Consider the following 16,198-nt stretch of genomic DNA (forward strand, 5'->3'; position numbering starts at 1 on the left):
GTTCCCACCTCACAGGGCTGCAATGAAACTCACAGGAGACAGTCTGGCACAGACACTGGCCCCCAGGGAGAAGTCGGTAACATGTCCATTATTCTACATCCCACTGGGAGGATCTTCATGCCCTGAGGCTCCTCCAACAAAAGCTGGGCAAGAGCGCTCCCTGCTGGAGGGTGCGGGCCACCCGTGGCTGCACTCCTCTAGGGCCACTTCCAGGATGGCAGGAATTGTGAATCGTGGCCAGTAGTCAACTGAGGCCACAGAAAAACCAACGAATCCACATAGGATGGAAATTCAACGTGCCCTGGATGCATGCCCCATCGGGATGCAGCCACGAGCCTGGTTCTTTGGGAGGCTGCTCGCCACTCCCAGAGCAGCACCACTGTTCATTGCTCCCCAGCTGATGAGCATCTAGGGTCTCTCGTCCGTCCCCTTTACAAAAAGAACATCGGCACACACCCCCTTGTTTATAGGGTCCTGTGTACTGCACAGGTCTAACTGCTGAATGGTCCTGAGCCGGGGAATGGCTATCAGGAATGTGAAGAGAGAATGTCAAATGTCATTCCCAAAAGGCTCTCAGAGCAGACAATCAGAAGGCAGCCAGGGAGCTGACAGCAGCGGCTGCCCAAGCAGGGGCCAGGGTGGGGGAAGCCCTACTTCCTACCAGGTTGCCTCTTGTGTTATGTGAATTTCTTTTGCCAGGACTTTATTTATGGTGTGAATTTACTGTACTAGTTTCCCTAGTCTTCTGAGCAAGGAGCCAGGCCTCCATGCCCAGGGAAGGCTCAGGGGTTCCCTCTGCCCTCCTCCTGCCTTGTGTGGTCAGCACAGGAACCGGTGCTGGTATGGGAAGATGCCTGCCATCTCTTAGCCATGCTGTGCCTCCAACCGCCCTCTGCTTTACTGGCAGAGACTCAACCAGAATCGGTCCATCAGGCCGGGGCTGGCGCTCACTGGGAGGCCAGCAGCACTTTCCTGGGCAGAGCTGTCAGAGCTGTGAGGCCCGGGAGCGGTGGGATGAACATTCTAGGTGACACACCAGGTCACCAGTGGCTCGGAACAGCCACCCCTTCCTCCCTGCCTCAGGGAAGTGTGGTTTTCTGGACGAGTAGCACTGCACCAGAACCTGGAGAAAGATTTCCAACGGGTGGACACTTCAACGGCCCTGGAGCCTCCCAGGTGCCAGACTCTGGGCCAGACCCCAGGGACAGGGTGCCCCGCAGGAGGCAGGTAACCAGGGCTGAGCAGTCTGGGCAGGAGGCACCAGGGTGGCTGACAGGGTGACAAGGCAGGACAGGACCTCCTCACACATGTCCTCGCTCCGCAGCCTGGAGCTGGAAAATGCTGCCCCCTCAGACAGCACAGGAGCAAAGGACGGCAGACGACAGAGTGCAGGCTCTAGCGCAGGCTCCAGCTCTGCTGCAGCCGAGACTCGGTTTCCTCACCCACAGAACAGCTGAAGAGAAGGCTTGCCCCACGCGGCTGCCCTGAGGACTGAATGAGGGGTGACGCTCTTGCCATGTTGCCCTCATTACCAGGCCCACAGTAAGCATCCAAGAGTTATCTAATTATTCACCTATAATCAGGAGAAAGAAGTTCCTAAAAAAACGTTTTAACTTTCTCACGGCAACAGTAACCCAGACTTCCTACCCACTCTGGTTTGAGCTGTGAGGGTTTTGAGATGCTGCCACGCATTGGCATCTGCAGCACTCCTGATCTGGGGAGGCCAGGGCCCAGCTCTGGGGGCCCCACCCCAAGATCCAGGCCTCAAGATTGCTGAAAGCCACCAAGGAAGCTGGTGAAACCCAGCCTGTCCATCCCCAAGACACCTCGGCCCCCTGTTCTGTTCTGCTCAGTATCAGCTGAGGCCCCTCAAATCATTCTTTACTTACTTGTTCATCAGAACCTCCAGAAGCAAAATACTCCCCCGTTCTTGAAAAGGCAACAGTGGTGGCTGGACCCTAGGAGAACAAGCCAAAAAGAGCAAACACCAAAGGTCACTCTAGATCCTCAATGCACAGGGAGAAACCAGAAGCTCGTGAGTGAGGGTGGCAGCAGGACTCAGGGCTGAGCACCTCATCCAGCCCATGCCCTCCCCAACCTTTGGCGGAGGAACTGGCAGGTGCCCAAGCATGAGCACTACTGCTGAGACTCTGGTCCCAAGCACCACTGACAAAAGCCAGGCCATGAGGTCGAGGGTTGGGCCGAAAGGAATGAGCAGGAAAGGCCACGCTGACAGCCCTACCAGACTGACATCACTGTCCTCACTTCCCAAGGAGAAGCCTGACGTCAGAGAGGTGCACTGACCTATCCCAGGCCCAGCACTGGGGCCAGAACTCGGTCCCCCTGACCCAGACCATGCCCCCCACCTCCAACACCACACTGCAGCTGACCAGAGAAGCACAGAGCCCCGTGGAGGAGCCAATGAGCAGAGGCAGGGCACTTGGGGAGCTCAGGCGAACCAAAAGGCCAGAACCAGGGCAAGGAGGAGGATGGGGTGGGGTTACTGAAGGTGCCTCGGCAGGGGAGCAAAGTGACGTGTCCCTCTAATGGGCACATCACTTCCTTCATGTTGGGGCCTTGGAAGGAGACATGCCACTCTGGCTTCTCACGCGCTGAAGGTCCACTGAACTGTCCGAAGGGTGATGTCAGGCCTGCACCTGGCCGCACCAGTGCGCACATTCAGGCTTGGGGCAGGGGGCATGATCTCCTGGTAAAGGGCGGGGGCTCTTCACCACACGCCTGAAACCCATTGCAGAAAGATGCACAGAGCAAGAGTCTGCTCGGCACACCACCACATTAAAAGTTTGGCCAAAAGGAACCATTGCTTCCTTTTGGCCAAACTGTTAATGCAGCAACACCTGGCATTCCCCAAGCAAAGCCAGACATAAGAGGTTCTCGCCTAGATGATGACAGCGCGGGCTCCATCAAAGGCCACCTCAGTTCCTCCAGAGCAGGACAGGGAGCAACAGGAGCTCCAACAGCAAATATGAGGGGCCTCCAGCAGCAGGGCTGACACAGCGGTGGACCCGTGGACAACAGGAATACTGGGAAGCACTTCCACTCGGCGGCAGAAAAGACTAGACAGGTTGTGGGCTGGAAAGGAACCCGACAACACGGAGCAAGGCCAGCTTCTGCCTGCCCAGAAGAGACAGGCAGGCTAGACAGAGCCGCCCCCTGGGCCCAGGCACACTAGGCAGGAGGCAGCACGTCTGCCCATGCTTCTGGAATCTACCCACGGCTCCTCCTCTCCGAGCTGCCCATAGTGGGGGTGATGAAGAAGTACAAGGGGCCCGAAGGGGCTGGGCTCACGGCAGCCCGGGGGTCCTCTGCAGCCATCCATCAGGACAAAGGAGATCCATTCTCACTGATGGGGAACAATGTCCACTTGCATAGGTGAGTGTGCGATACCAGGAGCGCAGCATCACGGGCTGCAGGCGCAGGGCCTGGGGGTAGGATGGGAGCAGGTCGTCTGTCACACAGATACCCTCCCAGGCGGACAGTCACCACACACTGACAGGACTTAAGTGGGGGGAGGCAATTTCAGGTGACTTACTTGAGTCTTAGAAATCTCTGTAATTTCCCATACTTTGAATTTTTTAACGAGTATAGAGCACCGTTACATTAATACAAAAACAAAACAAAACTGTTCTCATTTTGAGGAAAAACAAAGAGGGAAGACAGAAAAGGGAAGGAACACAGTACGTGGAGTGTCAAAAAAGCCAGGCTCGCTGGCTGCCCAGAGCTCATTGAGGAATGGCATGTTTCCAAGAAGTCACAGCAACTAAGGAACCAAACAAATATTCGTGGGTCAGTCTCCTTTCCTGTTGACACTCAACACCAGATGCCAAGCTGGGGACAAGATGTTAGAGGCCAAGCAGCAGCAGGACCACTGAAGAATGTGGCCGGCAGCCCAGTTTGGCAGGGGGATCAGGACCAGAAAGCAGGTGCTAGGAGCCCTCCAGGCAAGAAGAACTAGAGCCTTCCCCAGAGTCCAAGTCCCAGGAAACTCCAGGGAGGGCGCAAGCGACAAGGGTGCTCAGAGGAGCTCTTGAGCGTTGAGGCCTACAGTCCTCCCCAACAGTGCCCGTTTACCAAGAGGACTGCATGGCTCCTGCACCAGGTACCTCGGTGTTCCTGGAAAGAGTGGTTTCCATGAAGGCTCCTACCCATCCACCCTGGGGCCCACAGAAGCAGTCCAGGGCACTCAAAGCACAGCCCAGAGAATGGCTGGCCCTGGGCTCTGCTGTGGGCCAAAGTCATCATGGACTGCAATGCAGACTCGGCTCTTCACTGCTGACAATCTTCAACCCAACCCTTGGTGGGCCTTCGGTGCCCCAGACCACCCAGACCCCCAGAGACCTCACCAGGCCCTCTCCTCTGCCCTTCCCATCAGCACCCTGGCCACACTGAACTGCTCGCCGCTCCGCAAAACTGTGAGCTCAAGAAGGCCTCTTTCCGTGTTCTTTCTGCAGCCTCCTACATTGAGCTCTGAATTTGGTTATTTTTGATCTTTCTTGGTTTTAAATAAATTCATTTAAGGCTACAAATTTGCCTCTGACTGCCATCTTAGAGCTTGGATCCCCAAAGTTTCCCATATGCAGTATTTTCACTGTCCTTCATCTCCAAATGTTCCATTTCCACTGGGATTTTCTCTTTAGCCCAGGAGTTATTTAGAAGTGAGTTCTAGTTTCCAAACCCTGCGGGCTGGGGGAGTCTCTTTTATCACCGGCAGGGATCAGTTGTGATCAGGAGTGTTCTCTGAGACTGTCCCGCCTTCACAGTGGCTGATTCCTTTCAGTCAATTAGTCACTCTTGATGCATTCGTTCACCGGCTAGGGCCAGGCATGTGGCCAAGCTGTTTCTTCCCACAGGCAAGGCCCGGGGCCTCTGCAGCACCTCCCGAGCGGGACTCCGAGCAGCAGCTCTCAGCTGGGCCCTCGGCAGTGTGGGTCTGACCTGCCCCTGATCGCCAGAGGTGCCCACCTGCCTGAGGCCCTGGTCCCCATCTGGCTCCAGGCCAGGTCCACTGGCAGGGACGCTGCCTAGCCTCAACCAGATCCTTCCCCCCTCCCTCTCTGGATCTGGCCAGTTGGAGCCTTTTGTGAGATGATCATGGTGAGCACGGTCCCCCACCTCTCTCTCCCCCGACCCCACTGCACGTGGCCCTCGAGCTCAGCTGAACTCACACCCAGTCATTTCACCACACACCGCCTCTGCCTTGCCAACCTCCAGACCCAAGGGACCCATACTGGCTGGTTCCTTCACTCTCAAACAGCAAGGCGTCAATGGAGGGGGGAAAAAAAGGCAAAACAAAGGATGCCATGGTGTTTAGATCCCACAGCTCCTGACGACTCTCACTCCACAGCCCCTGCAGTTTGTCCAGACCTCTCCGCTGGCCTCACCCCCTCCGGCCTGACTCCCTGAGTCCCTGCACACCTGAACTTTGACCGCTGTGGCCACAACAGCTACAGGGGCAAAGGCTCAGCCAGGTACCCCCACCCCCACCATGCAAGGGTTTTGATATGTTTTTCACTGGCTGCCAGTGAACAAAAAGCAACGTCACACCACCTGCCCCACGTCAGAGGTAAAAGAAGAGCGGCCATCAAACAGATACACGGAGACCAAGGAGGCCTCTGGCATGGGTGCTCTGGACTCTGATGCCCGTGCTCAGGCAAAGACACCGCAACCCAGTCCACCAGGACAATTCTTCCACAAATCCCCGCGAGGGAGGCTTGGCACTCACTCGCTAGACCTGTTGTGGGCTGGTGCTTATGTCCCTTTGTGGGGCCCCGCAGAGAAGGAGCGGCCACCTTGGCCAAGGACACCTGTTCCCAGCCCTGAACTCTGGGCTGCCGGCAGGGGACAGGGGGTCAGGGACTCTTGGTTACTTCAGTTGGAGTAAGTGAGCTCCTCTCCCTCTTAATGTCCCCTCACTTCTCCCGGGAGCTGCCCAACCATCCAAGGCAGACCATCCAAGCCTCTCAAGCAGCAAAGCGAGTCTCCAAAATGAACAACTACACAAGGGCCACAGGGCGCAGAGAAATGAGGTGGGAGGGGCCCATTCTGAGAGCTTCCTTCCTCCTGGGGCAGCCAGGGGCGGGCCACGTGCCCAGGCCACTCTGTCCCCCTGCTGTCTCTCCTCCTAGAGGGCGAGTCCCCCTTGTTGCCACTTCCCCAGCCCCAGCCCCAGCCCCCGGCGTGGCACAAGCTGCCAGTAGCATCGGCCGACCCCGTGCTCTGAGCCTGAGATTCCTCGACAACCGAGCACAGCCTCTCACACAGCTGCCCCGGGTTTGGGGCTCTGGGCCCTGGGTGATGGGTGCTCGCTCCACTGCGGGCCAGCTGAGGTTCGGGGAACCACGTGCCCACTGGTCCCTGTGCGGTTCAGTCACTCCACAGAGACACGAACGCCAACTGCACAGCCGCAAACACCAGATTTAACGCCCCACCCACGCCCCGCCTACCCTCCTCTCCCAAATAGCTCTGGGGACTAAAACCAAATGAGCATGTCTCGAGATTATGTTTCGGAAAATACAGAAAAATAAATCTGTATTTCTAGCACAATGCCCCCACATTTGCCACACAAAACTATGGGGGCCTTGCTCGGGGCGCAAGGCTTCGAAAGACAGCAGCCGTTGGTGGGAAAGCCCTCCCCTCTCCTGGTCTTCCCTGCGTCAAAGTGTGGGGTGAGCGGGGTGAGGAAGCTCCCGTGCAGCTGACGCCCTAAGTCTGTACAGGATCCAGCAAGAAGCAGGGTCTCCCTTTCCTCCTGCTTAACTGTCCCGGTCATGGCAGATCCCCACAGCAAGACTTCCCAGAGCCTCAGAGAGGGCGCTGGCACCCCTACCCAGCCCAGTGTCATCAGATACCCGGCCTGTCCTCCAGGAGTCAGGCCCTGGAAAAGACCCGATGGGCGGGACTAATAAAGGGCAACGGAAGCAGACCTGTAGACCAAGGCAGCAAGGCCGAACCCACTCAGGACAGCTGGTGGGGACAAGCTGTCGGGGAATCACTACAGCCCACCCACTGTGGGACGGATTTTAGGAGTTGTGTGACAAAAGAGAAGCCAGAGCAAGAGGATGTTCTGGGGCAGATGAGAACAACCCTCAATAAAATAAGAAGCCAGAGAAACCCTTCAGAGACTCTGTGGGTGAGTGGGAGGAGGGGAAATGGGTGAGCCCCATCCCAGAGGGGGAGGGGCCGAAGGCTATGGCCCTGTGCCCATCAGTGGGCGTTAAGTCATCAGAGCCCCCTAATATGTACTCAGTTTCCTAACAAACATTACCCATCCATGGTGCCAGGACCATGCCCATAACAGAAACTTTAAATAGCCTTTTAAAGAGCTCTCATCTAGAACAGCATGGGGTCATTTTCCAAGAGCTGCGCAGGACAGGGACCGGCATCTGTGAGGACATGTCTTCTCCCATTATGACAGATATGGGCATCGTTCTTACAGAGGAGGAAAGGCTTGGCAAAGTCAAGGTCTTGCCCACTGTCACAGGCTAAGAGGTGGAGCCAGAATGGTTTGACCCCAACGTCCAAACCCTTTCCTCCCATTTGTGGTCCCCCAAGGCTCAGGCTTTTCTGGCTGAACAAGATGGGAGAGTGTCCACCATTTTTCTAAACCAGAAACAGGTGGGTACAAGCTGTTCATCCCTGGAAACGTTGGGGTGTTTCCTTAGAAAGCTGGGCATCAGACAAGGCTGCGAACCCTCCCCAACCGAACGTATCCAGCAGGTGGTCTCAGTCAAAGCAGCCGGCAAAGGTGACCGGTGCAGGCTCTTTTCCAGCCCAGTCACTGAGACAGAAATCACCCCGGTGTCCCCAGTGGCGGAGCAAGGAGGACAGTGCACCATATCCAGGCTGGCAGTGCCTGCCTGCTCTGTCCACTCTCCATCCGGATGGGCAGATTTGTCTGGAAGCAGAGGGCGACCCAACCTCTCAGCCCCAACAGGCTCCTCAGCCTGTCCCACCCCCCTGCCCTGGCAAAGATGCCAGTGTCTGCTCGGCTTGAGTTTGGAAACCTGCCGCCCCTGCACAGCAGGGGTAGCAGGGTGGTGAGGGGCCAGGGCCCGTGTGGGGTTGGAGCCAGCAAAGGGCCTGCTCAACTCTCTGGCCTGTTCCCCAGATCACCTGGAGACATCCACCCTGTGGAAGCCTCTGAAGAGCCACACAAGCCCCAGCTGCAGCCAAGGAGCTGTTTCTGGGGTACAGCACACGTGGCGTCAAGCTCCCACGGGGCAGGAGCCTCACTCAGCCACCAGCCACACCCCCTGAATGGCCCTTTGTGGCTCAGAGTCCCAAAGCCAGGACTGCAGGGGAGAAGCACCAGAAACCTTCAGGCTCACAATAAACTTGTAACTGCCATCCAGCCCCAGTCCCACAGGTAAGCCGGCCTCACATGGGCCGATGGAAGTGTGACCAATCACATGCACGCCAGAGAACCACCAGACTGCCGGCATGGTCAGACTCCTGGGGGCACAAGCTGTCCTCAGTGCCAGCACATGGGCCTAGCCCACACTGGGTGATCCTGATCTCAGCTTTGCACTTGGCATGTGCCTGTCCTGGTGCCCCTATGCCTTTTGGAAACAATGAGAGACTTCTGGCCTCAACTCAGGCAAGAGAGCTTCTACCCAACAGCATGGCCTCCCCTGACCCTTCCTCACTTTTCCCCCAGTGGGGCTGGCTCAGGCCGGCCCTCTCACAGGACACGGAGACACTTCCCTGCCACACACAGAGCCCCCTCTCCTGCTCAAGGTCTGGCTCCCCGCAGCACCAGCTCCCTGTGGCAGGCCCCTCTCGGCTGGCCTCTGACCCCCGGCCTGCACTATCTCTTCTCATAAGCGTGGACCTGGAGGCCTGAAGGGGTGGCTGCTCCACGTGGCAGAACAACTCAATAGCCCTCCCTCTACGGCTCCCTCGGGGCTATGCCTGAGGGCGGTTACAAGGAGGTCCTCCAAGTCCAAACCAAAGCTTCCTGGGGATCCCTCTCCTGCTGGACCAGAACGCCATCACCTAGCAGCAAGGCTGGAACACAAGAAGCTATGAGGCCCACTGGCCTCCTACACAGACCAGTGATCTGAAAACAAGAGTGAGATCACAACTTCTAAAAGCCATACATATGAGGTCAGTGGGTGTGGTGGAAACTGCAGATGTGGGTACGCGTTCCAGGTCAACAACCCTGAGCTGCACGAGACCCCCTACAAGTCCAGATCATTCTCTGGACCTCGGTTCCCGCGCCAGGACTCAAAGGTGCTTTCAAATCTGTCTTCTCATCTGGGGGACAGAATCCCTGGGCATCTGGGACCACTTGGGAGCTGTGGGCGCCACAGGCTTCAGGAAGTGGCTGGTGACAGCTGTGCTTGGTGAGGCCCTCACTACCTCCTGGAACAGAATGTGGAAGCTCAAGTCACCAAGGAGTGCAGCTGTGCATCTTCCTGGAAGGACGGGACAGGGAGGGGACTTCACGAGCGGGAGAGCCTAAGAGGACCAGACACTGCACAGAGCATCTGGGCGGGGCTTCAGCCCACTCCTCAGCCCGTGGTGCAGGCCCTCTCCCTGTGGCTTGGCAGGGGCAATACATCCTCCAAAGGAGTCAATACATCCTCCAAAGGGGTGTCAAAGAACTTCTTCCTGGAGCTGAGCCACTCTGGCCCGACAGCATGTCACAAACCCTCATAGGTCAGGGACATTTTCGGAGCACACTGGCTCCCAGTGACAACACAGGCCCAACTTCCACAGATTTGTCCCCTCGGGGAGAGCAAAGCTGCTCCCGCTCCCAGCCCAGATGTCCGCCCACACTAGGTATCTGGTCCACCTGGCGGACTGATTTTAACAACTGCCTGAATCAAGGCTGCTCAACCGCACTCTCCTTCCTTAGAAAGCCACCCTTAGCTGACTTTGAATCGCCCCAAACCCAAGGGCAGAGTCAGACCCAACAAGGAGACACAGCAAACCCTGTCTCCAACAAGGAGACACAGCAAACCCTGGCAGACTGGGGCACAGAGCGGGGGCTCGGTTTTGCAGCTCCCCTCACACACACACACCACGTACTTGCCTTCCGACATCAGCCCAGAGACCAGACTCTTCGAGACTCTGTGCCCAAAAGAAAGCGCCCTGGAGGCAGAGAGGGCAAAGGAAGTGGGCCAGGTCTGCCCACGTGGCCCGCTGGAGAACCCAGCACTGAGCTGCCACCAGTGAGTGCATGGCGGTCTCACTACAGGTCTTGAGAAAGAGGAGGAGGAGAAAGGGAGAGATCAGCTGTCCAGGAAGAGGAGAGGGGTTAAAGCTAGCATGGGGCTCTGGCCAGCTCCTTCCTCCCAGAATCGGTCTGCGGAGCCCCGAGGAAGCCAGGCCCTGGGGCTCCCACGCCCTGCACCCCACAGTGGGGCTGTGTTATGGGTACTCCAGGAAGAAGAGCCCCTAAGACCCATGGCACACCAATGCTAAGTTTCTGTATTTGATAGGGACTTTGGGGGGTCGGAACAGAAACAAATGTGAGCCTCACACTCTGACTCCCACTTTCATCTGAGCGGGGAGAAGCCTACCCTGCTTCACCCAACCCTCCAAGTACCACCGAAGACTCAACCTGCCTCTCCTGGTTTCCTAACACATCTCATGCCACCTCGACTCTGCTGATGTCCCCAGAGAGTCCCCTGCTTCCCCGGCCATGAGCCCCAGGGGGTGGGACCACGACATCCATTTCATACCCCTGGTGCCCAGCCTGGTGAGCTGGGAAGAGGATGATGAACGGACAAATGGACGGCAAGATGAACAGAGGTGAGCTCACTTCTCCTTCTTCCCCCTTCCTCTGGGCACTGCGAGTTTGGTGCCCTGAAGAAGAAGTGATTTCTGAAGCCATTTCCCGTTCTCCACACCCCCAAACCACCGCTGTCCCTCATCCTGTCTCCCACAGTTCCAGGTTCAACAGCAGATAGGCAACTGCGCGGTTTCTCTTGGCCCCTGTCTCACTTCTCCGGGAGAACAATGTCCACAGGTTTCCCATATGTGCTGATGCTGGGCCCGAACACAGGAATGGCCTTTTAGATGCCGCATTCAAGCCTTCTCAGGCTGAGAGGTGAGTCAGCTGTCGAAAGGACGTCCACAAGAAAGGAGAAAGTGCTCGGTGATCACTTGGTATGCACCTGCCTGCACAGTGTTTCTGTGCATTGCTTTTCCTTCATTTTCGTGAGAGCAGGAGAGGTAGCAGCGTTCATGTGGTTTTCAAACGCCCTCCGGGTTATAAGATCCGAAACTGGTTACGTGTGAATCTAAGTAACTACTTGCCAAAGGGCTAACAAAGGTGGCGCCCCCACAGGCTGACAATAGGAGCAGCGATCACGCCAGTGCAATGGCCATACATGGCACCTAGATGTGTCGACACCAGGGGAACAGGCCTGCTGGTCCTGCACACCAGACATTTCTCTGACAGAGGACCAGGGGTCACCATAGGCTGAGGGCAAGCGGCCTCCAGGTCCCAAGGAAGCAGAAGAAAATGCCCATGCCCCCACTCCAAGCCATGGCCAAGGCCCCTTGTGCTCTGACTCAGATGGCAGTGGGATCCAGAGAGCCCTGGGCTAGACGCCTCACACCTAGCTGCTGGCCCAAGAGACATGAGCAGCCCAGGGCCTCCCTCAGCCCTCAAGAGCCTGTCCCCACTCTCCATCCCATCTTTCCCTGCTCATGGGTGGAGAAGTGGACAAACTGAAATGCTCTGGTCTCTGCACCCGTGACCCACTTGGGTGTGGCGACCACGTCCCAGCAGGAGACAGCTCAGCCACACCCAGGCCGGCTGTAGGGGAGAACCGCAAGCAGCCCACCGCCCACTGGGCCCCGTGCCCAGCTACTGCCCACATAGGGGGCCAGGGCACTGGATGTGTTGGTGAAAGATGCTCAGAGAGAAGGCCTCTCTCCCTTGTTTCAATTCTAGGAATTCCCCAATGAATGTGCGGGGAGATTTCCCTCCTTCACACCCGCCTCTGCAAGACACCTGTTGTTTCTGCCTCCAAAGGGCCCCAGAAGGCCTGATGGCAATTCAGGGCATGAGTTCCAGGGCTCTACTCAACTGCTGGACCAAGTGATGCCTGAGGTCACTGGGGACAGATTCCATTCAGCCCCTGGGAAAAGTCTGTCAACCATGTCCAGAGGCCTCCGTTCCGACCCCCTACCCAACTGAACCCCTGTACTCCCTTCTCAGCTGCAGCACCAGGCCCAGCACTTCTGCCAGAGGTCACAGGTCTTGTGGGTGGGAAACCTGCTTCTGCACCTCACCCCAATGTGCAGTCTGCGAGGGGACCACAGAACCCCTCCATCGGGCTCCAAGGGAAGGGCCACCTCAAGACAGCGCCTCCACCCCACTCCATGCTACTCAGCCCAGGCTGACGCCCTCACCTGATGTCCATGGAGCGTGTAGAGCAGCCGGCCCTCCATGAGGTCCAGGATCTTCAGGGTTGAGTCACTGGAGGCCGTGACCAAGTAGCTTCCCGACGGGTGGAAGGAGAGGGCGTTCACCGCCGCACTGTGCACTGGAGGAAGGACATCACTCAGATGGGCTGGGAGGCCCACGAAGCCAGAAGACAGGCCAGAAGGCTCGGCACAGGTCTGGGCCGGGGTGGCCATTGCCCAGAGCTGCTATGAAGAGCCCCACAAGGACCTCCCAGGAGAGCAGCACAAACAAAGGACAGGAGGAGACTCATCCAGAGATGAGGGCAGGCAGTGGGAGACGCAGGGCAGGCGGGAGCACGTGTGGCAAGGCCAGGGAGATCAAGCTATTCCTCTGCCTCTCCCTCCTCACCAAGCAGTCAAGCTAGAGCCGAACAGAGTGCTCAAACATAACGCTCAATCTGTCTCACATGCTGCTATGTCAGGGAAACCGAATGGAAAAGAAAACCCCTGGAAATGCCAATATGATGCCCCTGCCCTGGGGGAAAAGATGGGCATGGGAGCAGGCAAGAAAACAGCTTAAGACCCGCTCTCAGGAGCCAGTCAGGCCCGGGTTCCAATCCCAGCCTCCTGACTGACCCACCCCGGGACCCTGAGTGAGCATCTTCACACACTGAGCCCGTTTCTCCTTCTGTGGCACAGCACCCACAAGTTAGGGTGTCGTAGGCATGTTGCCAGGTGAAGCCTGAGGCCTCTGTACAGAGTGAGCCCTGATGTCCCTTTCCGCTACCCCAGGCATCCCATGCTACTCCAGGTCCTGTCATTTAACCCACTCGACAGCTCAAGCCCATCCACGATTCTTCCCCACTGCTCCAGCCCAAGCCCCACCATCCATGCTGGTGTCCCTCGCTCTCCAAGATCTGGCCACACCAGCCCTGTCAGCTCCCTGGCTGTGGGACCTTCCCACCCCTTGTTCTCCCTGGGCCGGGAAGACTCTTGCCCGCCTCTTCCCCAGACCCTGCAGCTCACTCACTGCTCAGTCACCTCCTCAGGGAAGTCTCCCCTGACCTCGCCATCAGGGTCACCCCCTTGTTTGGTCCCTCCTGAAGCGCCGTGAGTCTCTTCACAGCAGGGTTTTTACATTTATGTGCAGCTGTTTGGTTCCCGGCTGGGTCCCCCATGAGACCATGTGCTCCATCAGGCGGGGGCTGTGTTGGGTCCTTGGCTCCTGGCTCAGTGCCTGACACTGAGCGGGACTCAAAAAGCAGTTGGTCAGTAGGTGAACTGGACCAGGCAGCCCACATGGGGACATCAACGTAGAGTAGCTGCTGAGGAAGACCCAGGTGCCTTTGTACCCATTAACACAGGCCTCGGGAGCAAAACCACAGGGGCTAGGATAACCATGACCCCGCCAAGTCAGAACTGCCACAAACATAAAGGCAAATTCTAAAATCAACCCCTCATCCTGGCACCGTGAGACTGCAGGAACCACTGCTGGACCAGTAAACACACCCACCATGAAACGGCCCTCAGTAGAGCTGACAGAGGCACACGGAGCCCCCCAGACACCAGGTCAGCCGATGTGCAGACGTGTCGGGGAGTGTGGATTCACTTTCCCAAGATACTTAGGGGAGACACTAGGGCTTTACATAATACGATCTTTAGGTCTAAACACTCTCTCAGCACCAGGAACTCCAAGAGACGGCCTGGAGTGGGGCTGATGGGGTCTCCAGAGCCAGCTCCTGGAGGCGGAGTCCAGAGCCCCACGGCCAGACGCTCTCCCACACTCAGGGCCATGAGGCAGGGGGCGGCACCCTCAGTGTTTACCAGAAATGGGGGCATGGAAAGGAGAGAAAAAAAAGCCAGAGCCGACCCCAGCAGAACTGAACAGGCACCGGCCACAAGCAGCAGCAGAAAGAATGTTAGTGGCGCACAGGGTGTGCCCGTGACTCCCCACGTGTGGGGGGCACACCCACGTGTGCAGACCCAGAGGAAGGTGTGGACACAGAGCAGGGGTGCTCTCTGGGGAGGACAGGAATAGGGGGACTTCTAATTATTACTCTACATACTTCCAGAAAACATTTCTTCAGCATTAGAATATAGTCACTATGATTATACAACTGAGCAAATGATAAAAAGTGAAGCCTTCCCTCCCCCCAAACGAGTGTGTCACGCCTGGGGAGAAGGAGACCCAGGCTCTGCAGGCACTTCAGGCTGTGCTTCTATAGGCTGCGAGCTAGTGTGTGCTCCTGAGGGGCTGGCTGTGCTCGCCAGAACGCTGGTTCACACCTGTGGTGAGTGGGGGTGGGAGAGGGGCACAAACACTGCGAGATCCCCCTGAGGAGTCCCGCCCACCCCTGACCCCTTGGCCCACAGTAGGACAGCTTTGAGAGGCAGCTGCCCTCCATCTATCTCACCACACCCCAATCTCCCCTTGGGCCTCCTTAGATGCTGCTCCTGGCGCATCTGCCTCACTGAGCCTGGAGAAGGGCGCGCTATTCTTGCTTCTGTAGCTCCTGGCAGCCTGTGCTGGCATGAACGCCCCCCAGCCCCTCCCCGAGACAAAGCTGGCAGGGGACAGCCAGCAGCAGCGTGGATCGGGGGAGGCAAGCTCAGGAAACACAGGGCTTGCCCAGCACCAGCAGGGCGGCAGGGGCAGGGCGTGGTTACCAGCCAGGTTCTCCCACCTGGTCAAGCCCACCCAAGGGAGGGAACCGCCGCCCATCCCCCCAACCGGCCCAGGGAGGGGTGCCCGAGGCCCTGCTCCACTATTAATGGCAGAAATAGCTAAGGCCTCTTGGCTGGGGTAGAAATATCTGGAACCACTTACTCCAAAACAGGGCTCAGCCTGGCAAGCCAGGCTTTTGGGAATGTGCCAGCCCCACCTTTCCCCACTCGCTCTCCTGCCTCACCCACCGGCCCCAACAGCCTGAAGCAGCCTCTCTGGCTCTGCCGAGGGTGGGGCTGTACCAGGGAGGCCTCATAGAATCAGCCCTGCATGACAGTCTCCCACGGAGGCCCGGCTGCCCCACGAGGGGGTGAGCCGCCCGTCACGAAGCCCTGAGCAGTGACGGCACACAAACAATCCACTTTTCACCAAGCTCAAAGTTGCAGGCCCTCTGCCTAGCTCCATGGCAGACATGGGTGACAGCTGATGGCAGGCTGCCATTTGGGCACGATGTGGGCTACACCCCACCCCCACCGCGACCCCAAAGAAGGGACTCCAGCTCAGGGTCAGAGATGTACCAGCGTCAATGTTCTATAGGTCACCAGGATGCCAGGGAGGGTGGGACTGAGGCCACTGCAGACCCTGCCCCCAAGTACTGGGAACGGGCCACAGCCTGCAGGCAGCAGGTGGCCTAAGGAGAGACCTGGCTATCCACAAGCTGCCCGCACAGCTCTGCTTGTAGAACCCTCAGCAAATCTGGCCCACTGCCCAATGGGTTCCAAACTGGCCATGGGGCCCACAGAGACCCACAGGTGCCCAAGGTGCCCAAGCAGGAGGTCTCCTTCTGGGGCAGGCCATGCCAGCGCCGAGCCCCACCACATGCCCACCACAAGGGGCTCGGCTCGCTCTGCCAGGGTGGCCTCTCAAAACGCACAACTGGCATTACTAGTGACACAGTGGCTGTGGGCTCACAAGAGGCTATGGGTTCACACAGTGAAGGTGCTCTGACACCAGCAGCAAAGGACACTCCAAACAGTCAGCTCGCGCATGTCGTAGGAACACCCGCTCAGGGATGGTGGGTGAGAGCTGCTGAGTTGGCCAGAGGAGGTGGGATGGTACACTGCCTCCTGATCAACCCTTTCAGTCTCC

The 16,198-nt window shown here is 57.8% G+C and overlaps 1 protein-coding gene across 3 annotated transcripts in view; it reads right to left on the reverse strand.

Moving 5' to 3' along the window:
• Nucleotides 1-16,198, reverse strand: part of POC1A (POC1 centriolar protein A) — a 94,137-nt gene that overhangs the window by 65,409 nt on the left and 12,530 nt on the right. The window contains exons 7-8 of one of the 3 annotated variants that reach the window (XM_022572954.3): nt 12,391-12,524; nt 1,890-1,958 (exon numbers count right to left, since the gene is read on the reverse strand). The exons of 1 other annotated variant lie outside the window; for it this stretch is intronic. In XM_022572954.3, coding sequence (XP_022428662.1) covers nt 1,890-1,958; nt 12,391-12,524 — 203 coding nt within the window. The remainder of the gene's footprint in view (nt 1-1,889; nt 1,959-12,390; nt 12,525-16,198) is intronic. One more of the 3 variants, XM_022572956.3, reaches the window with a different exon arrangement.

Source organism: Delphinapterus leucas, chromosome 10 (genome assembly GCF_059928025.1).
Source record: "Delphinapterus leucas isolate spDelLeu-1000000601 "Yukka" chromosome 10, BTC_Dleu_Yukka2, whole genome shotgun sequence".
Classification (NCBI taxonomy): domain Eukaryota; kingdom Metazoa; phylum Chordata; class Mammalia; order Artiodactyla; family Monodontidae; genus Delphinapterus; species Delphinapterus leucas.